Source organism: Salvelinus sp. IW2-2015, unplaced genomic scaffold (assembly GCF_002910315.2).
Source record: "Salvelinus sp. IW2-2015 unplaced genomic scaffold, ASM291031v2 Un_scaffold1068, whole genome shotgun sequence".
Lineage (NCBI taxonomy): Eukaryota > Metazoa > Chordata > Actinopteri > Salmoniformes > Salmonidae > Salvelinus > Salvelinus sp. IW2-2015.
Window position 1 is genome coordinate 79,460 of NW_019942714.1, and position 25,730 is coordinate 105,189.

At 43.1% G+C, this 25,730-nt stretch overlaps 1 protein-coding gene across 1 annotated transcript; it reads right to left on the reverse strand.

Moving 5' to 3' along the window:
- Window positions 1-789: 789 nt before the first annotated feature.
- Window positions 790-19,404, reverse strand: cax2 (cation/H+ exchanger protein 2). The gene is given in 21 exon segments (XM_070438639.1): window positions 790-1,552; window positions 1,847-1,955; window positions 2,335-2,413; window positions 2,580-2,674; window positions 2,893-3,038; window positions 3,273-3,341; window positions 3,344-3,384; window positions 3,529-3,566; window positions 3,975-4,099; window positions 4,310-4,406; window positions 4,632-4,815; window positions 6,444-6,585; window positions 6,692-6,791; window positions 7,032-7,223; window positions 8,096-8,260; window positions 8,664-8,725; window positions 11,200-11,316; window positions 11,495-11,603; window positions 14,516-14,622; window positions 14,782-14,955; window positions 19,262-19,404. Coding segments are annotated over 21 exon segments (2,277 nt in total). The 5' UTR covers window positions 19,314-19,404; the 3' UTR covers window positions 790-1,478.
- Window positions 19,405-25,730: the final 6,326 nt, after the last annotated feature.

The following is a 25,730-nucleotide window of genomic DNA, read 5'->3' on the forward strand; positions in this document are numbered from 1 at the left end:
CTTAACATGTGGCGTATCAAGAAGCTGATTGAACGGCATGATCATTACACAGGTGCACCTTTACAAAGGCCACTCTAAAATGTGCAATTTTGTCACAACACAATGCTCAGATGTCTCAAATTGAGGGAGTGTGCAATTGGCATGCTGACTGTAGAAATGTCCACCAGAGCTGTTGACAGAATTTAATTGAATGTTAATTTCTCTACCATAAGCCGCCTCACGTAGTTTGAGAATTTGGCAGTACGTTCGACCGACCTCACAACCGCTGTCCACGTGTAACCACGCCAGCCCAGGACTTCAACGTCTGTCTTCTTCACCAGCAGGATTGTCAGACCAGCTACCCGGACAGCTGATGAAACTTAAGTATTTCTGTCTAGATTTAAAGCGTTCTGAAAAATGTACACAACAATAAACTGAGTTCATAAGGAAATCAGTGAATTGAAAAAATCATTAGGCCCTAATCTATAGATTTAACATGACTGGGCTGGGGTGCAGCCATGGGTGCCAGGCCCAGCCACTCCGATTGAGTTTTCCCCACAAAAGTGCTTTATTAATCTGATTGCAAAAAATACATTTTGTAATGCAGGAAAAAGTCCAACTTGGATAATTGTCATGCTTGGGTCGGGTGGATGACAGACTTTGACAAGTGAAGTGGCTGACGTTTCAAAAAGGTTCCATTAACCATAGTGATCTGGAAGTCTGGATAGGCCCTTTGACATTTTCAAATCCTTAAGGTCTTTCAGAATGATTTATCGTCAAAGCAACTGTGGCTCGTTAAACACCCACACATTTGGCTATTAAATGTATTTATTCCTTTGCATTAAAATACTTTTTGCATTGACAAAATAAGTTTGACGTCTTCTAAACATGTTTTAAATGTACAAAAATACCTTCTTTACAGAGGCTGCTGAAAACACCCTAGTGGTTTTCAAACAAGTACAAAAATAAAAACAAACCTAAGCCAGGGAGAGAGGTCCAGTGTAAAGTTTACCAAACTGTACACCGACTAATCATAGCTCTGACAGTTGAATGTTGTCCTCCAGTTTGCATAGCTTCTATTGAACATTCTCAGTGATGGTTTTAAAAGCAATAATATTAAACAGCAAGGGAGTACAGTACTAAGGTTTGGTTGGTGTGTAAAATCAGTAAATTCAGAGAAGTGGTTCTAAGAAAATATGTAGATTCTGATTTGCCAGAATCAGATGAGTGACTAAATGTAGCGTGGAACAGGAGGATTACAGTATATATTTTGTTAGCTGGAGTTGTGAGACTGGGCTGACGCTACAGTGTTCATCACCAACTGTTAGAATGTTTTTTGAACCGCATTCCAGAGAAATCTAGATGTTGTCTAGCAGTCTGCACACCATATTCAATTACATAAATAACTTAACTAAGAAGTAAAAAAAAAAAATAAAAAAAAACTTGAATGCAACTTAGTCTGATGTAAAAGGTAACAAGATGATGCTCAGATTAGTCCCTCAGCAGCCAGCTGGCGATGGAGCGAAGAAGTACGATGCCAGGAGGATGAGGTAGACCACCACCAGAGAAGTGCCTGACAAGAGGAAAACAGTCCAGATAAACACTTAATCCACTAGAGGGCAGTTCTCTCATGCTCAAATAATCAATATCCTACGATGACCGGCAACAGATGGACAAGGATGATTTGGTTTGATCAATGATCATTTCAACGTGTTAATTGATTACCCTAGCCTGTGTACAGTGTAGCTGACCGTTTCTGCATTGAACAACACTGTTGTTTACAATGCCACGTTGGCTGATGCAGAAACAGTCAGGCATACAGGTTGGGATGGATCGCTCTGAGGCAAACCCTCCAGTCACGCCTTACCTTGGAAGTAGTCCGATTTGCCATCCATGAAGATGTAGTTGACGAGGACCACGCTGAAGATGCTGGCCCACAGATGCAGGTCACAGAATATTAGCACAAAGCCCACATCCTGTCATAACACACACACACACAGGAAATGACTTGTCTGTTTTTACCATCAACATACTTATTTTCTATAGTCTCCCATGGTATAACTATGGTCTTTGGGTGAGTTGACAAATCAAATGAAAAAATGTAATCCATCCATGAATATTTAAGCGAAGCCAATTCAGAAAGGGAATCCGAGTGCCCGCCTTAGCTGACATCAGCTGAGAGTGCACCAATTGGATGCTACTTTAGTAACAATCACGCCTACCTGAGTTGGAGCTCCATTTAAGCTGACCAGGTTCTGCTCACACATCCTGCTGCATGCTGTTTCCTTTCTCAACTGGACTTATATTATTGATTAGTTATCTAGTGATAGGTACAGTCAAGGGGTAGTGTCTTACGTAGAAGGCGTTGAATAAAACAAGCAGGGGGATCTGGAGCATGCAGACCTGTACAGCGATGCAGCTGCCCACCTCCAGGCTGAGAAAATCAACACAACAGAGGAGCAGTCAGTCACTCCCCATTAAACACTTGTTTCGGTCAGAGAATTCCTGCTAACCAACAGGTCACCATTGCAGTTTCTACCCCGTCAGATCATGTGGTTAGGAAAAACAACTGTTCGTGACCTCTGTTAGTGAGGACCCACCTCAGACTGATGTTGTTCTGAAGGGCAAACTGGATCCCGTTGACAATCTCTGGGATCTCAGGTACCATGGCCAGCACCGTTACTCCTATGAAGTACTGTTGAACAACGAGAGGGAGAGTGAGGGTCGAGAGGAGAGGGAGCGATAGGGAGATCATCATGATGACAAGACAACCGTGTGTGTGGTGTGTGTGTGTGTGTGTGTGTGTGTGTGTGTGTGTGTTGTGTGTGTGTGTGTGTGTGTGTGGTGTGTGTGTGTGTGTGTGTGTGTGTGTGTGTGTGTGTGTGTGGGTGTGTGTGTGTGTGTATACAGTACCTGTGAGATATTGGGCTGACTCAGTATGGGCTGGATATGTTCAGTGGTGACATCAGCGCAAGCTGACATCAGTAGAGTGGCTATGATGAGGATGGCCAGAGCTCTCCACCGAGACCAGTGGACAACTGCACCATGGTGACCGGTCACTGCAGAGACACACACACACACAACACACACAACACACACACAACAACACACACAACACACACACCACACACACACACACACACACACACACACACACACACACACACACACACACACACACACTTATGGATGGCTGTTCTTATACAGTTTATAACTGTGTGTGTGTGTGTGTGTGTGTGTGTGTGTGTGTGTGTGTGTGTGTGTGTGTGTGTGTGTGTATATTTTACCCTTACCCTGTCCCTCGCCAACGTGAATGTCGTAGATGTGTGAATGTGTCTTCAGTGTGAAGATTAAACCAATGTGTAAGCAACAGGCAGAAGGAAGGAGACCGTGTACACCAGTGGCCTGAGACACACACACACAAATACACACACAAATAAAGATGAGTATTACAATTCTTTACAAAAGTATAGATTCTTTAAATATTCACTCAGATCATTGAGTTACAAAAACAGTACTAATAATTTGGAGCAGACCTCTCACACTCACTGGATGTGGCTGTGGAACAAGGTGTAGTTGTTCTCACTCTGTTGGTAAGATGACAATATATCATCAGGTGAAATACTCAGTGCCACATGACTGTCTGCTACAGTACTATACAGAAGAGTGTTTTCTGTTACTTTGCGAAATTACAGTTTGACCATGTGTCCGTTGATGATTGAATGTTACAGTTTGACCATGTGTCCGTTGATGATTGAATGTTACAGTTTGACCATGTGTCCGTTGATGATTGAATGTTACAGTTTGACCATGTGTCCGTTGATGATTGAATGTTACAGTTTGACCATGTGTCCGTTGATGATTGAATGTTACAGTTTGACCATGTGTCCGTTGATGATTGAATGTTACAGTTTGACCCTGTGTCCGTTGATGATTGAATGTTACAGTTTGACCATGTGTCCGTTAATGATTGAGCATGACTAAGCGTTACTGACCAGGTCGTAGTGACAGTTGCGGCAGACGAAGGACCCGCTGGTGGTGTTGCCCCCTGTGGAATTGGTGCAGTTGTCACACACCAGGTTCCCATACGCCTTAGAGAACAGCGTGGGGGCAAACACACCTACAGAGACAGGATGAGGAGAGGGTAAGCCAGGGAATAAAACCTTTTTGAGGATATGTGGGGATTAGGTTTAGAATTGAGGGTCTTGGGTACGGGGTGAGAACGGAGTTAGGGGTTAGAGGTGAGTTGTGGTTTAGAGTTGAAGGTCTTGGATACGGGGTGAGGAGTAAGGACGAAGGGAGGAGTTGGTGGTGAGGAGGTCTGGACTACCTCCCACAGAGATGAAGAGCAAGGCAGAACTGACCCCAGCTGAACGACTGTTAAACCTCTGCTCCCTGTGTCTCAGTCCTATGATCATACAGATCCCCTAGAAAGGTAAGAAAGAGTGAGCAAGGTGGGTGGTTGGGGAGTACGCAAAAAGAGGAAGGAAAAAGAGACGTATTACATTTCAGTGTGTGTGTGTGTGTGTGTGTGTGTGTGTGTGTGTGTGTGTGTGTGTGTGTGTGTGTGTGTGTGTGTGTGTGTGTGTGTGTGTGTGTGTGTGTGTGTATGTATGTGTGTGTGTGTGTGTGTGTGTGTGTGAGAGACTCACAGGGATGAAGAGGATGCAGCCCAGCAGTGTGCCGGTGAGGGCAGATTTAACGATCTCCTGCAGACAGGCATTACCAGCGCGGTGACCCCTCAGCAGGGCCGTGATATAGAAGGTCATCTCTGTGATGGAGCCAAAGGTCGCATTCACCACCGCCCCCACCGCAAAGTTGCTCTGGGCAGAGATACTGCAGAAGGGATAAGGGGCATTGTTCATATGACTTTGTTGTGGCTTTGTTTTTATTCAGCTTTAAAATAAAGGGTAATACGAGTATTCCTAGTCATGTTTGCTCCTCAAGTATACATGTACTGTATCCATGTTTGTTTATGGGAATATGTAGGGGAGAGTGGGGTAAGAAGAGCCATTTTTTTTCATTCAGCATCAATCTGTCAAGGGAAATATAGTATCCATTCTAACAAAGATATCTGTCAGGATGCTGTGTATCCCTGGAAATAAATCAGAATTCATGTAAACATTTGAAAACATAGCTTGTCCAAAAAAAGTTGTCTCTTGGCACAATTTACCCCGGGTATTGCCAGCTACACATTTCTGTACCGAATGAAATATTATCACTGCCTTTTTAAAACCATGTATATCCTAATTTCCCAAACACAATTCAACACAATCAAAATAGCTTTTTTGTCTTTGAATCATTTTAACCCAATGAGTCCCACTGTAACACCGGCGCGTTTTGGACTTACCTTTTGGCTTACCTTTTAAACATAGTGTGTATGAGCTACATACATACTTATGGGTTGTACCATTTGATCAATCAATTTCCTCTGCATCCGTAGATACCGACCATTAATGGGGGCTGAGCTAGAGCGGGGCCAGGTCTTTTTACAAAAACCTCTGTAGATTGAATGGGTTGAGCTACAAACTATTAAAAGCTAACCATGAAAAGCTGAGACTCTCACAAACAGGTAACATGTTTTGCTCACAAGAGTCGTTAGAAGGTGAGGGGTTCTTCTACATAGAAGATCACAGGAAATCCCAGGACATATACTGTAATAAGCTCACATAGTTGCTGTCACAAACTCCACAGAGATGTCACTGACTAGTTGTATATTCTATTGCTGTACTTGCAGCACTCATTTGTCAATATAACTCATGAATGCAACTGTTTCATATCAAATTGTGTTGTGTTGTACTTGTAGCTCTGGTCGTCCTGAAAATAAAATTGTAAAACACTTCACTGTGAGGCTAAATATAAGGGCTGGACATGCAGATAATAGAAAGTTAGATAAATGAAAAGACCATTTTTGCTGGGGTCTCGGCACTGATATGGTTATTAAGCATCTTTTAACACAGGCTTAACGCCTAACAAACAATTTGTACTTTTTTGTACACTTTAAACATAGGCCCTGTTGTTACCTCATATCACAGTGATAATGACTTGRATTACACCTGGGAAGAAAACACTTACATTGGCTCAACTTGCCATTGGCTCAACTTACCCCCAAGGCAAACATTTTTACTATTAGCCCACACAGCTACAAGGATGTACCTTCATGCTAGGTTTAGGACATCATATGGACGCTTAAAGAGACACCAACTGATGTATAGAACAATCTCTACTTTTGTTTATATACAAGCATCACGACACCTTAACACAATAAATTAATTTGACTTGGTGAAAATCAGTTCTACCACTTTTTCCATGTGGTTTCTTCCTTCACAGACTCCATGAAATGATGACCTCTTCCCAAATATTTGGTCAAATTGTTAATTTTGTGTATGGTTTCCTAGAAACAAGGGTGGCTCAACATACCCCACTCCCCCCTACAGTATTTGTGTGTGAGTGCGTGTGCTGACCTGGCGATGCCCATGCCGATGTAGTAGGACAGAGGAATGATGGAGCCGACTGCTGTGGCAAACTTGACCTCAGAGCTGGCAAACTGGTTTCCTTTATCTACATAGCCAATCACCAGGGACACTATCACCAGGGGAAGGAGGTCTGATGAAGGGGCTAAGGAATTCAACATGTAAAATGTAAATCAAATGACTGGTCCAAAAACAAGTCCTTTTGGCCCCAACACTATAGGCCTTGTGATAAAGGATACTGACAGCGAACACATTGATCCCATCCACAGTGTATTTGTAGTAATACCAGTTGATCGCGTGGTAGCAGCACAGCAGCGCTCGAGTCTCACAACCCTGATGCTGGAAGTCATACAGGATATTACAGTTAGTAATAATACATGGATTCTTTACTGAGACCTCATCTAGAAAATCTTATTCATTTTACCAGCTGCTCACCAAGGCCTTCGATTTTCTAAAACATGTGTGTTACAGCAGGGTTGGAACAAAAGCCTGCATAGCCAGCTCCCAAGGAGGAGATCTGGCTATACCTGGCTTAAATTCTTAAATTATCAGCGCCCTGTCTGCCTGCCCTGCCCCTACCTTCCTCTTTGAGCAGGTGGAGACAGACAGGTTCTCAGGGGGCATGAGAAGGATGGAGGCCAGGGTCCGGGCATTCATCTTGGCCACGGGAATGGTGAACACCAGCAGCCAGGAGATCAGGCAGGCCAGGGAGTGAACCACAACCAGCAAAGGATAACCCAACAGCAGCCACACATACGTGCTCACACGATGCTACACAGGATAGAGGAGACAGATAGAAGGTATAAATCACACGGAGTGGCTGCAGATCCAACCTTTCTGGAACCCTCTTCCCGACAGCTAAAGGTCTCGAAACTTCTGCGCATGACACTCTACTTTACGCACAATCGCTGCTCTACTCGTAGATAACAGACTACTCATGGCGAATGGTGCTCGTTTAATAAAGTTAGATCAAAGCTGAATCAATGTCTGCAATATCACATAATGATAGCATTCTACATAACAGAGCCGAATATAATAGCATAGTATAAAGTTACCCTAAGACAAAAAAACACCATCTCAATTCTTATGAGATTTTAGGATGATTGTGCGAAGGGCCACCAGGCAAAATACCTGCTTTCATTGAAACTAAACACAGGTAGGCTATGCTACTGTATAGAGGTGCTGCATGGACGTTTCACCAGTAAAGTTTGAATAATTATCATTCACAATTGACAGTGGGAAATGTGAAGGGAGGGTGACCACAAAAAATGTGTGCGTAAAGAAAAAGTAAACAAACATGAAAGGTTAGCAGAAAGGTACAGCAAGCTCATTGACGACTACAAGAAGCGTTTGTCTCCGCAGTTATCTTGGCCAAAGGCTGCGCCACCAAGTACTAGCGCCGGTGTGCCAATACTATTGTCCATGCCATTTGTCTTTATTTTCTAAATCAAATGTGTAAACTTAAGTTCAGAAAAATTAAATTGGTTCTGCAATGTTGAAAATCCAATAACAAGGTGTGGTGACCAAAAGTTTGTTATATTTTATTTTAGTAGAAATTGGGAATTATTTAAGAAAAGTGCAAGGTGTCAATATATTTGTCCGCAACTGTATATAAGCTCCCACATCACACATTAGACTCTTACCCAGTAGGGCTTGTGCTGCGGTGGCCCCTGTAGCAGGTCTGGGATGGGCTCTTCAGTGGGTGATGGCAGGAGGATGGGAGAAGCGTCCTCATTGTCCTCCACATCCTCTGGGATTGCCTCACAGTGGGGGAACCTCCCACAGCACCTCCCTACACCTCCTCCCAACTAGAGAGGGAACACAGGAGAGTTTAGCCCAGACACAACATTCATTCTCTTAGAGGACATTGTCTGTCTGTCTGTCTAATCTTTGCCCTATAAGTCATCACATGTTCAACAATCTAGCTGTATTCTAGCTATTTTATATGCTTCGATAACATAGACCTTTAAGTCTACATGATTGTTGTGGACATTTGCCTTTAATGACCAGTCAGATGAAGTGGGTGTTATGAGGTGAATGGCTTGTGATGGGGAAAGGAAACAGGGACTTCAGCCACCACAGACAAACAGACAGGAAGTGAAGACAGGAGCTGAAACAGATGTGGCGTATCTTAACAGTTTTAACTGACTTCCTCTAAACTGATCTTTTCCAGTGGAAGCAATGTGATGGACAAAACACTTATTACTGTACCTCCTGTATGGACTTCCCAAATGGCCATAAGAAATACCAAGACAACTTCCAGCACATCTTCCCTAAAAGCAGAAAGGGAGAGAGAGCGAGAGACTCAATCATATCTAAAGGAATCATATGTTAGGATGGCAGTATGTGATAATCCCTCCCTCCACAAGATACAAAGGTTTCATCTCAGATTGGAGTCCACCAATTATAATAATTATCATAATTATCGAAAATAATGGTGCCGGAGGAGATGGCTGCCGTTTTATGATTCCCTAACCAATTGTGCTATTGTGTGTGTTTTTTCACGTTATTTGTAACTTATTTTGTACATAATGTTTCTGCCACCATGTCTTATGACTGAAAAGAGCTTCTAGATATCAGGACAGCGATTACTCACCCCGTTCTGGAGGAATACTTTTTCTTTGATGAGTCGGACGGGAAGGATTTACTTCAGACGTACAATCATTGGATAATAAAATATACGGGCTATGAGCATGTATCAACGGAACATTAAAAACTGTAATATCTTATGTTTCACTGAGTCGTGGCTGAACGACGACATGAATAACATACAGCTGGCGGGTTTTAAGCTTTTTCGGCAGGATAGAATAATGGCCTCTGGTAAGACAAGGGGTGGGGGTCTATGTATGTTTCTAAACAACAGCTGGTGCACGAAATCTAAGGCTACAAAGGGAAGCACAGCCGTGAGCTGCCCAGTGACACGAGCCGACCAGACGAGCTAAATTACTTCTATGCTTGCTTCGAGGAAAGTAACACTGAAACATGTATGAGAGCATCAGCTGTTCTGGATGACTGTGTGATCGCACTCTCCGATGTGAGTAAGATCTTTAAACAGGTCAACATTCACAAGGCCGCAGGGCCGGATGGGTTACCAGGACGTGTACTCCGAGCATGCGCGAACCAGCTGGCAAGTGTCTTCACTGACATTCTACACCCAATACCAACATACCTAATACCAACATGTTTCAAGCAGACTCCCATAGTCCCTGTGCCCAAGAACACTAAGGTAACCTGCCTAAATGACTACCGACCCGAGCACTCACGTCTGTAGCCATGAAGTGCTTTGAAAGGCTGGTCATGGCTCACAGCAACACCATTATCCCAGAAACCCATTCCAATTTGCATACCGCCCCATGAGATACATAGATGATGCAATCTCTATTGCACTCAACACTGCCCTGTCCCACATGGACAAAAGGAACACCTATGTGAGAATGCTATTCATTGAACGTTGAGCTGTAGTCAACACCATAGTGCCCTCAAAGCTCATCACTAAGCTAAGGACCCTGGGACTAAACACCTCCCTATGCAACTGGATCCTGGACTTCCTGACTGGCCCCCCCAGGTGGTAAGGGTAGGTAACAACACATCCGCCACGCTGATCCTCAACATGGGGGCCGCTCAGGGGTGCGTGCTCAGTCCCCTCCTGTTCACCCATGACTGCATGGCCAGGCACGACTCCAACACCATCAAGTTTGCAGATGACAACAGCGGTAGGCTTGATCACCGACAATGATGAGACAGCCTACAGGGAGGAGGTCAGAGACCTGGCCGTGTGGTACCAGGACAACAACCTCTCCCTCAACGTGATCAAGACAAAGGAGATGATTGTGGACTACAGGAAAAGGAGGACCGAGCACGCCCCCATTCTCATCGACGGGGCTGTAGTGGAGCAGGTAGAGAGCTTCAAGTTCCTTGGTGTCCACATCACCAACAAACAATCATGGTCCAAACACACTAAGACAGTCGTGAAGAGGGCAAGACAAAGTCTATTCCCCCTCAGCAGACTGAAAAGATTTGGCATGGGTCCTCAGATCCTCAAAAGGTTCTACAGCTGCACCATCGAGAGCATCCTGACTGGTTGCATCACTGCCTGGTATGGCAACTGCTCAGCCGTCGACCGCAAGGCACTACAGAGGGTAGTGCGTACGACCCAGTACATCACCGGGGGAAAGCTTCCTGCCATCCAAGACCTCTATACCAGGCGGTGTCAGAGGAAGGCCCTAAAAATTGTAAAAGTCTCCAGCCACCCTAATCATACACTTTTCGCTGCGGTACCGCAGCTCCAAGTCTAGGTCCAAAAGGCTTATTAACAGCTTCTACCCCCAAGCCATAAGACTCCTGAACAGCTAATCAAAGGGCTACCCAGACCACTCTTTTACGCTGCTGCCACTCGCTGTTATTTATCTATGCATAGTCATTTTAACTCTACCTACATGTACATAATACCTCAATTACCTCGACTAACCGGTGCCCCCGCACATTGACTCTACCCGTACCCCCTGTATATAGCCTCGCTGTTGTTATTTTACTGCTGCTGTTTAATTATTTGTTACTTTAATTTTCTATTTTTTGGACTTATCTATTTTTTCTTAAAACTTCTTAAAACATTGTTGGTTAAGGGCTTGTAAGTAAGCATTTCACTGTAAGGTCTACACCTGTTGTATTCGGCGCATGTGGCAAAACAAATTGATAACACAGTACTGCCAAAGGATAGACAGTAAGTACTGCTAATGGATATCCATACCATATGGTACTTCAATGATGGTGATGAACATCAGTATGCTGACCAGGAAGTAGCCCAGAGACACCCACCAGCCAAACAACAACACATACACCACATTTCCACAGGTGATCAGATGACCTAACATCACACAGACACAGACAGAGAGAAATTAGTGATGACGCCATGTAGTCCTATTCACAGCAAGCCATGATTGAGGACTTCAGGGTTTGTACTGAGTATCACAGTGACATCTATAGAGTTGACTACTTTTCCTCCTTACAAGCACAAATACACAAAAACACACACAAACACTCACCTGTGTGTGGTTTGATGACGTTGAGCTCTGAATAGAGCTCCTTGACCACATCCGACCTGTCCTCAAAGGGACGCTCCGTCACATGACTCTTCCACTTCCTAAATCCAAACTAAAACACGCACGCACGCGTACACACACACAACGAGAGAGTAAATGTGCACACATGATTTACAGTTCATTTGAACCTGTACTGTACAAAACATACTTTCTAACTTCAGATTTAGTGAATATTTATTTTCATTTCAACAACTCTACTTGTGATGTGCTAGACACCCTGCGTACAGTGGCAAATCAGCAGTTAAAACAATGACAAAGCCTTCTCCCCAACACTATTTCAGTAAAAAGCGGGGGATAAGGATGGAGAAATGTAACAACTCTCAAATTCAACGACAGAGCTATGGATGCAAGGAATGACCATGATATCAAAATTATAGTTTTAACCATGTTAACATTTTACTGCAGTGGGCTAAATCAGGGTCACAGTGTTTCTTGGTAGTCTTAAACAAATCTACTTTGAAACAAAAGTATACGCCTCACAAACATGGTCATGGGCTTAAAAAAAGAAGACACCTGTACCATGTCAGTTTAAATGTTGAGTTTGCGTCCCAATATTACACTTTATATACAGTGCATTCAGAAAGTATTCAGACCCCTTAACTTTTTTCACATTTTGTTACGTTACAGACTTATTATAAAATTGATTAAATTGTTTCCCCCCCATCAATCTACACACAATAACCCATGACAAAGCAAAAACAGGTTTTTAGAAATTTTGGCTAATTCATTAAAACAAAAAAACAAACAAAAAAATGTACTTGGCCGGTACGAGCCCGGGCTGTGTCGGGATGTCCTTGTCCCATCGCACTCTAGCGACTCCTGTGGCGAGCCGGGCACATGCACAATGACACGGTCACCAGTTGTATGGTGTTTCCTCCGACACATTGGTGTGACTGGCTTCTGGGTTAAGCAAGCAGGGTGTCAAGAAGCAGTGCGGCTTGGCAGGGTCGTGTTTCAGAGGACGCAAGGCTCTCGACCGAACGAGAGTTGGAGCGATGGGACAAGACTGTAATTACCAATTGGATATCATAAAATTGTGGAGAAAATAGTAAATAAAAATAAACAACAAAAAAATCCTTAATTATTACAGGTACATAAGTATTCAGACCCTTTACTCAGTACTTTGTTGAAGCACCTTTGGCAGCGATTAGAGCCTAGAGTCTTCTTGGGTATGGCGCTACAAGCTTGGCACACCTGTATTTGGGGAGTTTCTCCCATTCTCCTCTGCAATTCCTCTCAAGCTCTGTCAGGTTGGATGGGGAGCGTCGCTGCGCTGCTATTTTCAGGGCTCTGGATGGGCCACTCAAGGACATTCAGTCCTGAAGCAACTCCTGCGTTTTCCTGGCTGTGTGCTTAGGGTTGTTGTCTTTTTGGAAGATAAACTTCGCCCCAGTCTGAGGTCATGAGCGGTCTGGAACAGGTTTTCATCAAGGATCTTTCGGTACTTTGCTCCGTTTATCTTTCCCTCGATCCTGACTAGTCTCCCAGTCTTTGCCTGTGAAAAACATCCCCACAGCATGATGCTGCCACCACCATGCTTCACCGTTTGGATGGTGCCAGGTTTCCTCCAGACGTGACGCTTGGCATTCAGGCTAAAGAGTTCAAGCTTGGTTTCATCAGACCAGAGAATCTTGTTTCTCATGGTATGAGAGTCTTTAGGTGCCTTTTGGCAAACTCCAAACTCCATGTGCCTTTTACTGAGGGGTGGCTTCAGTCTGGCCACTCTACCATAAAGGCCTGATTGGTGGAGTGCGGCAGAGATGGATGTCCTTCTGGAAGGTTCTCCCATCTCCACAGAGGAACTCTGGAGGCTCAGTCAGAGTGACCATCGGGTTCTTGGTCACCTCCCTGACCAAGGACCTTCTCCCCCAAGATTGCTCACTTTGGCCCGGCGGACAGCTCTAGGAAGAGTGTTGGTGGTTCCAAACTTCTTCCATTTAAGAGTGATGGAAGCCACTGTGTTTTTGGGGCCCTTCAATGCTGCAGACATTTTTGGTACCCTTCCCCAGATCTGTGCCTCGACATAATCCTGTCTCGGAGCTCTACGGACAATTCCTTCAACCTCATGGCTTGGTTTTTGCTCTGACATGCTCTGTCAACTGTGGGACCTTATATAGACAGGTGTGTGCCTTTCCAAATCATGTCCAATCAATTGAATTTACCACAGGTGGACTCCAAACAAGTTGTAGAAACATCTCAAGGATGATCAATGGAAACAGGATGCACCTGAGCTCAATTTCAAGTCTCATAACAAAGGGTCTGAAATCTTATGTAAGTAAGGTATTTCATTTTTTCAAAATCCATTTTAGAATAAGGCTATAACATAACAAAACATGGAAAAAGTCAAGGGGTCTGAATACTTTCCGAATGCACGGTATATGAATGCAGCTGCCACTGTATTGAAGCCAATGGACACAGTTTATTATAGTGCACTATGCTTTATTACCGGTGATAGGTTCAGTACACTGCATTCTGTATGCATTTTCTAAAGTCTTGTAGATCAATGCACTGCTCTATTTTAGTTTATAAAGCCCTCGTGCAAACTTCTGCCATACCTTACATCACTGTTAAATTACAGACATACGAGTCACCAGACCGGATCACAGGGATGGCCAACTCTGGAGATACTTTTGGTCAGCATTGAGTTAGGTAGATCTGCGTTTAGTTAATTTTGCACCTTGTGGAATGATCTCTAGAATTCTACAAAGTTGGATGTTTTGGTGTCGCTAGGACATTTCAGACAGTTGGTTGATTACGTTTTGACTGAGGAATGTGTTTGTTTTTCAGGAACGTGTTATGTTAGTGACTTTTCTTAAATTCCTTGGTATGGTATGTTTTTATTGTGTTGAAATTGTAAGTATTGTGAATTTGTATGATTGTGTGCTGCATCCCTGGGATGGATCAACATCTTTCAGTCATCTGCAATGTTGTTTATTCTGCTTCATATACTATACTGTGCTATACCCTGTAGTTGTTGGCTAGTTTGTTGGCCTCCACTTCGTTCTCTGCTCTGATAGTGGTCTTGTTGGTGGCATCCTCCCATACATCATCAGAGGCATGGGCGCTGAGTCCTGAAGGGTGAGATGTATTCAATCATGTTACAATCAAACTCTATTGAGGTTAATAATAACAACCAAAAGTTCATCTCTGGCCCGGTTCCATTTCAACCCTTAGCACCCTCTCTTCTCCTAGTGCTATAGTACCAAAATGTGACTGGACCTTGTACTCACGTGTGTGTGTGGACGGACATTTTGGCGTGTAGACACCTGGTCCGGGGAGGAGGGAGGGGGAAAGCGAGGTGGTGCAGGCATCCCTCAGCTCGGAGTGCAGGCTGGCCACACACAGCCGGTCACACATTGGCCCGTGGAGGTGCCCCCCCCGGTGATCTTGGTCCCATGGAGAATCTGCAGGGAGTGGACGAGGAGAGGAGATGTAAGCAATGGCACAAGAGGTTCTGGCCATGACCCAAAGTGTTTGGTAAACACTGGTCTAGCATGTGGTGTTCTGGTGGAACTTGAGAGACATGCTAAGACCGTAGGTCAGAGACAATGCCCTGTACTTCATGTCTGGGAGAGGAGGAGAGGCATGTGATTTAAGTTAGAACACACTCGTGCTGGTCATAACTAAGTCTGAAGTGTGTCTTCGTCTGCACTGTATACTGGCTATAACAAGAGCTGTTGTTTCTAATTACTACCACCTCCCACAGACAGACACACACAGCCACAGACAGATGGGCACAGACAGACATAAGCTGGGCTTGTTCACGGAGACAAAAATCTGCAGGAAACAAGACAGGCGTGCCTGCCTGGTCGGTTATTTTCAGAATGTGCTTGATGGTGGCAAATAAACTTTATGACCCAATACATTACACTATTTATTTAACCTTTATTCATCCAGGTAAGCAGTCATGCAATGCACTTAGTCCAAAGTGTGATCTAATGTTCCCCTGACTTGTTTTTCTGTACCAAGGCTTTTCATAGTCACAGTAGGTCTGCAGTAACACCTGCTAAACTGTGTACATGACCAATAACCTTTGATTTGAGTAAAATACAGAAGGATTAGTATCACTTCCCTTTACCAGTATAAATACAAACTATGTTCTTGAACTTCCCCATCTTTCTGCCAAAATGTCTTCAATGTCCCTTAAGGTCATACAGTTTCAACTGCATGTTACAAACATTTAATGATTCCTGTAACCAGACGAGGCAGACAGACGTTATCCAATGTTGATACTAGCAGGCCGCCAGCCACAAACAGGGGCAGTTCCTGTCCTTAACACTGAAAGATCAAACTTGTGAGACGTGTCTTACTGGTAATCGGTTCTTACAGTACCCACTACCATTCAGTGACATTATTTGTCCATGGGGAAAAAGAGCTACTTCGTAAACACAGCAATGCCTGTTAGACTAAAATGAGTAGTAACCCTGAATAAAACCTAACCACACACTGACCAAAAAGTTATTTTGTTGGCATTTACGCATGTCCCCATTAGCAGTAAAACATCATCAAAACCCATTTCTTTCACTTACTTGCTGTCCTGTTTCGTTGTTCATTTGTTCAGTCTCATCCAGGTTTTATCATACATGTCAAGCAGTGAAGTTTCAGCTATGTCTGTCCGTGGCCTCTCTTCCTCGGTGTGCACTGTCACTGTGTCCGTTTCCATCTTGTCCAGCTGTGTCTGTAACATTTCACGTAAACCCGGTTTCTTGTCTGCATCGAAGTAGTGGTCCTTGTACCTAGCATCGAGCAAGGTGGCGACACAGTAAAGTGGCTCAGAGAGAATGCCACCAAATCGCTAGTTCGCAGCCTCTTGTAGAGTACTTTTTCAAGTTTTAACCCCACGGTCTGTCGGCAGTTTTGTTGAGCAAGCGTTTCAATGCCATGACAGAGGGTATCACGTCTGCTGCAGATGTAGTAGTTGATGAGCTTATTTCTCGAGTCAGTTGTTAGAATGGAGCTAGGAGTGTGTTCATGTTTCCAAATTTCAAACATGTTCTCAAATGCCATTGAAATGGCAGCAGCGGTATGAGAACCAGCACATTCTGGAGCATGCAATATGGCTTTCCTCAGTACAAAATCCTCATCGACCCACTGTGCTGTCAGACTCAGCATGCTTATGAGGCTGACATCGCTGGTCCAAATGTCAGTCGTGAAGCTAATAGCAGTGACGCCCATAGCAAGTAGCTCATGGATGTGCGTTTCAACAATACTGTGTAACTCCGGTAGGGCAACATCTGAAAAATTGCGCCTACTTGGTAGTGTGTACCGTGGCTCGAGGTGCTCGGGCCAGGCGGCGAAAGCCAACATCATTCACGACAGAGAATGGTTGATTGTCAAGGGCAATGAATTTCATTATCTTGCCGTTAATGGATTTCGCCCGAGTAGTCTCGCTGAAATGTTTTTACTCTTTCAAATGACTGCTCGACTTCAACTTGTTTAGTTCTTGGAAGTGTGCGCTTAGTATTTTTTGCCAGGAGAACTCTACCTACCCCAATGCATAGTGCCAACTGTAAAAGTTTGGTGGAGTAGGAATAATGGTCTGGGGCTGTTTTTCATGGTTCGGGCTAGGCCCCTTAATTCCACTGAAGGGAAATCTTAACACTACAGCATACAATAACACTGCCCTTTCCCACCTTGACAAAAGGAACACCTACGTGAGAATGCAGCTCATTGACTACAGCTCAAGCGTTCAACACCATAGTTCCCACAAAGCTCACCACTAAGCTAAGGACCCTGGGACTAAACACCTCCCTCTGCAACTGGATCCTGGACTTCCTCACGGAAGTCCACCCCCAGGTGGTAAGGGTAGGCAACAACACGTCTGCTACGCTGATCCTCAACACTGGGGCCCATCAGGGGTGTGTGCTTAGTCCCCTCCTGTACTCCCTGTTCACCCACGACAGCGTGGCCAAACACGACTCCATCACTCCATTTGCTGGCGACACAACAACAGTAGGCCTGATCACCGACAACGATGAGAGGGAGGAGAGGAGGTTAGAGACCTGGCAGTGTGTTGCCAGAACAACAACCTCTCCCTCAATATGAGCAAGACTAAGGAGCTGATTGTGGATTACAGGAAAAGGCGGTCCGAACAGGCCCCCATTAACATCGATGGGGCTGTAGTGGAGCGGYTCGAGAGTTTCAAGTTCCTTGGTGTCCACATCACCAACAAAGTATCATGGTCCAAACACACCAAGACAGTCGTGAAGAGGGTACGACAGCACCTTTTCCCGCTCAGGAGACTGAACATAACTAGAATGAGATTCTATTTCTATGGATATGACTGGGGATGATTGGGTTGAGGAAAAGCAAAAAGTCCACAATGTTATCACCTATCTAGTTATGTAAAAAAAAAAAAGTGAACTGTATTATAGGCCAATGAATTCTAAAATTCTGAGCAGAACATTTGACACAAGGAAAAAATTCCTGCGTGACAGGTGTCCGAGCATGTGTTGGTGACAGTGTTATAATACTATTGTTTTGTCGGGACTGATGGTTTGTTTATGTTTCTATGGTTGTCGTTATATGAAGTAGGCCTACAGCTCCATCTAGTTGTCGTATCAGGGACAACAGTTGGTGACAACTAGCATTTTAAATCTAACCCAAACCCTTTTCCTAACCTTAACCTAATTCTCCTAACTTGCAATGTTAATTCTCCTAACTTGCTGCGTTGTTAGTTCTACTAATTTGCTACGTTAACTCCCCTAACCTGCTATGTTAGTTCTAACCAGGTATGTAAACAAACCATCAGTCCCTACAAACCATCAGTATCACCACACCTTTTGCTATCCCAAAGGCCGGCAGATGTTGATATTGAGTAATTTCCATTTTACAGTATGCATTGTATGCAGCAGGCAATAATCCCGTATCCCAGTGGACCGGTTCTTCCTCCATTCGGGCTGCAAAGGCATCGATTTCCTCCTTAACTATATTTAATGGCAAGAAGGCTGGCGAAAAAATGGGAAAAATATGCGTACTTTCTTTATGAAACACAATGTTCCACCACCATGCTAAAGTGGCTAATGCCTACAAACACTAATCCCAGATGTTGCATATCCCGTGCCGCCATCTGTTGTTTACCGCTAGTTGAACGCAGGGCGCGACACCAGGAAGTATAATTTGCATGGTGTTGAAAATGGTGTTTCATAAAGAAAGTATGTATATTTTCAACAACAACAAAAATACCATCTCTCCATTAAATCTAATTCAGGAGGAAATCAACGCCTTTGCAGCCTTAATGGAGAACGTTGTAGGTAGGAACCGGTCCAAGGTGGATAGCAGTGTATTGCCGGCTGCATACAACGCCTTTGGATGGTAAAATGAAACCAGATAATATCGCCATCTGCCGTTTTTGGCCTAACCTGTAGCGTATTCCGTGTGATCAAACGTCACAGGTTATTCTCAGATTTTGAATTAAGTGACCACGACAATAATGTATTTATTCAGTAGTAACACAGTCATTATCAATGCAATGCACCTATCTTTTCCCTTTGTTCAATTTCTTGAAATGACACTGTAGCCTAATGTGCATGTATTAACATGTAGGTATTATTTCGCGGTAGGATTATTTATTATATGACATAGATTTTTTTTAAAGCACATCGACGAGACGAAGTATATGGCTGGTGTGTTAGTTTACATAGCCTAAAAAAAGTTTAGCATCGCACAACACTAGCTACATCAATAATAGGCTATTTAGCTCGGCCTCACCTTGACTGTCGATGGGTGATCTCCGCCGTCGACTCTCTGTGTCTATTGACATGTGTGGGCTCGAGAGAGACAAATCAGTCTCTCAGTCAGTTATAGTAATGGGTTCCATCACGCGCTTCTTGCTCAACCTTGTTGTATGACGGCCGAGAGTTCTGCGCTCACGGATTAGGCAACATGGAATTGTGGGAAACGTAGTGATTGCTGCACTATATAGGCTGTGTTGTAGGCTAGGCATGTAGACCTTTACTGGGAAGGTTTTCCTATTAATTTCCCATTCCTCGTAATACAGTTTGAGTGGGCATATGCATACCTATCTCTTGGTCGCTCGATCGGGCTTTCATGTGCATCCTTTACACATTTACAAAGGAAGACGTACAGCAATCTCCACTCATCTGTGAATACTGAACTGAAAATGAGCATCGCATGCTCATAGCCATAGAGAGAAAGCGTTTGTGTGTACGTGTGTGCGTGCTCTCAGTGTCGCAAACTTCTCAAAACCTTTCACCAGAGGAAGTCTCAAAGACAGCCTATGCTTGCATTTGACAGCCTGTGAGAGGCCTTGTGCCCATCCGTTTAGTCATGGTGTGGTGTCTGGCACTGTGAGACAAGTGAGATGCACAACAATAACCACCTATCTGTGATATGTACACTACATGAAATGTTGATTCGGATCCATTTACAGTGCATCCAGAAAGTATTCACACCCCTTTACTTATTCCACATTTGGTTGTGTTACAAACTGGGATTAAAATGGATAAAAAATATATATAACATTTGAACAAAATTAATGAAAAATACATAAGTCAACCCTGAGTCAATACATTTCAGACTCATCTTTGACAGCGATTACAGCTGTGAGTCTTTCTAGTTATGTCTCTTAGAGATTTCCACATCTGGATTGTGCAACATTTGCCCATTATTCTTTAAAACAACTTTTAGGCTCTATCAAATTGGTTGTTGATCATTGCTTGACAACCATTTTCAGGTTTTGCCATAGATATTAAAGCAGATCTAAGTCAAAACTGTAACTCAGCCACTCAGGGACATTCACTTTCTTCTTGGTAAGCAACTCCAGTGTAGATTTAGCCTTGTGTTGTATGTTATTGTCCTGCTGAAAGGTGAGTTAATCTCCCAGTGTCTGGTGGACAGCAAGACTGAACCAGGTTTTACTCTAGGATTTTGCATGTGCTTAACTCCATTGCGTTTATTTTTCTTCTTGAAAAACTCCCCAGTCCTTAACATTTACAAGCATACTCATTACATGACTCATTTTAAGCTGTATTACTTTAGTGCCTTGTTGCAAACAGAATCTGTGTTTGAAATTCACTGCTCGACTAAGGGATCTTACAAATAATTGTATGTGTGGTGTACAGAGATGAGGTAGTCAATAAAAAATCATGTTAAACACTATTATTGCACACAGAGTGAGTCCATGCAACTTATTATGTGACTTGTTAAGCACATGTGTACTTATTTAGGTGTGAATACTTTCTGAAGGCACTGTACAATTGATCCTGGCTTGGGCCAGATGAACAGCAGATATTTACATCAGGGGAAGGTATTTGGTATTTTATTAGGATCCCCATTAGCTGTTGCAAAAGCATCAGTTACTCGTCCTGGGGTCCACACAAAACATGACATAATACAGAACATTAATAGACAAGAACAACTCAAGGACAGAATTACATGAATAAAGCCTACATAACAATACATACACACAAACTATCTTGACCGAATAGGGGAGAGGCGTGGTGCCATAAGGTGTTTCTTTATCTATTTTTTAAATCAGGTTCGCTGTTCTTTTGAGCAATAGGAGATGGAATGGAGTTCCATGCAATAATGGCTCTATATTCTTGAATTTGTTATGGATTTGGGAACTGTGAAAAGATCCCTGGTGGGGTAAGTGTGTGTGTGTGGGTGTCAGAGCTGTGTGTAAGTTGACTATGTAAACAATTTGGGGTATTCAACACATTTGTTATAAAAATAAGAAGTTAAGGGTGGTTGGCTATAACAAGGTTGGATTTGCTGTACACTGCCATGCCAGCATGGGAAAAGGCCAGTAGCTGAATGGAGGTCTTAATTGCATTCATAAACATGCATGGTATCAGTGTGGAACCACCTGCTAAATATCAAGGTGGAGGAAGGAGTCTCCTAATTACGTTAATTAAGTTGGAGTCCGCAAGAAATAATCTAAATAAATATTTTGCCTGTGAAATATTGTTCCATGTTTTGTGGTTTATCATCACTGTAAATATCCAGCAATAGTTACTGTGAAAACAGGTGTGGCAGTAAAAATGAATCATGACTAGCAATTATGACTACAGTACCTGCGCTCACATACCATCAAGACCAGACTAGGGATCACCTGGAAAGCGATGTTTAATTTAGCCCAAAACAGGAAGGGATGGAGTGACCTTGTGGAGCCCTTATGAGCATTTAAGATTGACATGGTTGTTAAATGCCAAATGAAATGTGTGATTATATGCTATATGATTTTTTTTAAATGACAAAAATGCTTTGTAGCAACGAGTGTTTCTCAAGTAAGAGCTTTGCTAGGACTGTCTGGGAGTGGTCTGAGTAGGGAAGGAAATAACAGAAAACTAGCTGTTATTGGCAGAGAGGTTTGGAACTCTAATTTTTATGGGTCTATTATACAACTTGTTTGGGTCCTGGATGCTGATTGGACGAGCAGCGTTCCAAGCCACACTTACAGTGCATTCAGAAAGTATTCAGACCCTTTGACTTTTTCCATATTTTGTTTCATCACAGCCTAATTCTAAAATGTTTTTATTTTTTTTATTCCCTCAATCTACACACACTACCCCATAATGCCAAAGAGAAAACTTTTTTTTAATTTGCAAATGTATTCTAAATAAACAGAAATACCTTATTTACATAAGTATTCAGACCCTTTGCTATGAGACACAAAATTGAGCTCAGGTGCATCCTGTTTTCATTGATCATCCTCGAGGTGTTTCTACAACTTGAAGTCCAACTGTAGTAAATTCAATTGCACTGGTGTAAAGAACTTAAGTAAAATTACTTTAAAGTACTACTTAAGTAGTTTTTTGGGGTATCTGTACTTTACTATTTATATTTTTGACAGCTTTTACTTCACTACATTCCTGAAGAAAACAATGTACTTTTTCACTCCATGCATTTTCCCTGACACCCAACAGTACCCGTTACATTTTGAATGTTTAGCAGGACAGGAAAATGGTCCAATTCACACACTTACTAAGAGAACGTCCCTCATCATCCCTACTACCTCTGATTTGGCAGACTGACTAAACAGTGTACCCCTGGCTGTGTGCCCTTGGCTATTCGTATATACAGTTGAAGTCAGAGGTTTACATACACTTAGGTTGGCGTCATTAAAACTCGTTTTTCAACCACTCCACAAATTTCTTGTTAACAAACTATCGTTTTGGCAAGTCGGTGAGGACATCTTCTTTGTGCACTACCCAAGTAATTGTTCCAACAATTGTTTAGACAGATAATTTCACTTATAATTCACTGTATCACAATTCCAGTGTGTCAGAAGTTTAAATACACTAAGTTGACTGTGCCTTTAAACAGCTTGAAAAATTCCAAAAAATTATGTCATGACTTTAGAAGCTTCTGATAGGCTAATTGACATCATTTGAGTCAATTGGAGGTGTACCTGTGGATGTATTTCAAGGCCTACCTTCAAACTCAGTGCCTCTTTGCTTGACATCATGGGYAAATCAAAAGAAATCATCCAAGACCTCAGAAAAAAATTGTAGACCTCCACAAGTCTGGTTCATCCTTGGGAGCAATTTACAAATACCTGAAGGTACCACGTTCATCTGTACAAACAATAGTACGCAAGCATAAACACCATGGGACCACGCAGCCATCATACCACTCAGGAAGGAGATGCGTTCTGTCTCCTAGAGATGAATGTACTTTGGTGTGAAAAGTGCAAATCAATAGCAGAACAACAGCAAAAGACCTTGTGAAGATGCTGGAGGAAACAGGTACAAAAGTATCTATATCCACAGTAAAACTAGTCCTATATCAACAGAAGCCACTGCTCCTAAACCGCCATAAAAAAGCCAGACTACTAGCAATTTCCAAACGCCTGAAGGTTCCACGTTCATCTGTAAAGGCAATGCTACCAGATACTAATTGAGTGTATGTAAACTTCTGGCCCACTGGGAATGTGATGAAAGAAATAAAAGCTGAAATAAATGATTCTCTCTACTATTATTCTGACATTTCACATTCTTAAAATAAAGTGGTGATCCTAACTGACCTAAAACAGGGATTTATTACTATGATTTTATGTCAGGAATTGTGAAAAACGGAGTTTAAATGTATGTAAACTTCCAACTTCAACTGTATATATACAATAAAATAGTGCCATCTGGTTTGCTTAATGTAAGGAATTTGAAATTATTTATACTTTTACTTTTGATACTTAAGTATATTTAAACCCAAATACTTTTACTCTAGTATTTTACTGGGTCACTATTCTATTACTGGGTCACTATTCTATTAAGGTATCTTTACTTTTACTCAAGTATGACAATTGGGTACTTTTCCCACCCCTGTTCAATTGATTGGACATGATTTGGAAAGGCACACACCTGTCTATATAAAGTCCCACAGTTGACATTGCATGTCAGAGCAAAAACCAAGCCATGAGGTCYAAGGAATTGTCCGTAGAGCTCCGAGACAGGATTGTGTCGAGGCACAGATCTGGGGAACGGTACCAAAAAACTTATTCAGCGTTGAAGGTCCCCAAGAACACAGTGGCCTCCATCATTCTTAAATGTAAGACGTTTGGAACCATCAACTCTTCCTAGAGCTGGCCGCCCGGCCAAACTGAGCAATCGGGGGAAGAGTTCCTAATGTCCAGCGGTCAAGGAAAGCTAATGTACAAAGACCTTCCCCCTCTAGCTCTTCCTCTGGACAATGTGGTCCTTACAGAACTGGTGGCTAAGTGAGTTTCCTAAAGGTCAGCCCCCCTAGCCAATACATCTTATTTCCCAAGCCCACAAACTACCAGCCCTCTGGTCACTCAGTTTCTGAGCAGCAGAACCAAGTCCCAATCAGTCCGATTCAGAAGCCCAAAGACATGGGCTCCAGACCCGATGTCCAGCTTCTTGCATTCAAGTCGCTTTGGAAACTATTAAGGTTATTCTAGCAGTTTTGATGCCATAATGACACAGTCCCCAATGCCCACAAACACAATACGCTGGAGACATATCCAGATATGTCTCCAGCGTACCGACCTGCCGCATCCAGCTCTTCTGGCCTAGAGGCTTCTCTCGTCAAAACATCTTATTTCCCAAGCCCACTAGTAACCAGGCCTTGGGTCAAAGAAGACTTCTCCCTTCTCTAAGCAATAGCTGAAAGTCCCCATCAGCAAGAAGCCCAAATATGTGACCTGTGGAAAGAGTTTCCAGCACAGACTTGAGGTTTTCCTCAGAGCAGTGGAAGCTATGTGAGCACTCAGAGAATCAGCCCACCCACCATCCCATCTAAAAGGGAAACAGTCCCTAACATTGTCTCAGAGCAACATGTCAAAGTCCCTGTTAAACAAGGGGCAAAAGAAGTGCCTTACAAACCCTGTGGCTTTGGAAATTACATGAATTATGTTGACTCCTCTTTTGGAGCTAATAGAGGTGACTCCAGCAGTTTTGATGCCTATAATGAACAAGCTGAATTTATTTAATTTAACCTTTAACTAGGCAAGTCAGTTAAGAACAAATTCGTATTTACAATGACGGCCTACACCGGCCAGCGCTGGGCCATTTGTGCACTGCCCTATGGGACTCCCAATGACGTCCGGTTGTGATACAGCCTGGATTCGAACCCGGGTGTCTGTGGTGACGCCTCTAGCACTGAGATGCAGTGCCTCAAACCACTGCACCACTCGGGAGCCCCACTCAACCAGCCAGCCCATTACCCAAGCTGTCGAGTCAAGGGAAGATATCCCTACTCAGAAACAGACAAAACAAACTGCAAATGCATCCAACAAGTTCATGCTGCAAGAGCTCTGATAGGTTGGAGGGTGTCTTCTGGAAGTTGTCATAATTAAGCCTCCTAAGTTTTGTATTGAAGTCAATGTGACCAGAGGACGGAAACTAACTGTCTTCCGTTTACACAATGGTGCTACCCTACAGAGTGCTGTTGAGGCTACTTTAGACTTTCATTGACAATTAGTGTGTTTTAAGCAGTTATTTGGTGACGTTAATATATTTAGTATAGTTTTATCTAAAAAGGATAACTTTAATGTTTCACTATTTTTATGAAATTCACTGAGGAGGATGGTCCTCCCCTTCCTCCTCTGAGGAGTCTTCACTGTGATTGACAAATGTCTTTCTGCTTAAATAAACTGTTATGCTCCTGGTCTACATGGTCTGACTTTGACAATACAATCAATATGTGTGCTCTCACTGCTTTTGTTTGTGGAAAGAGTTGTATTAGCATGAAAACA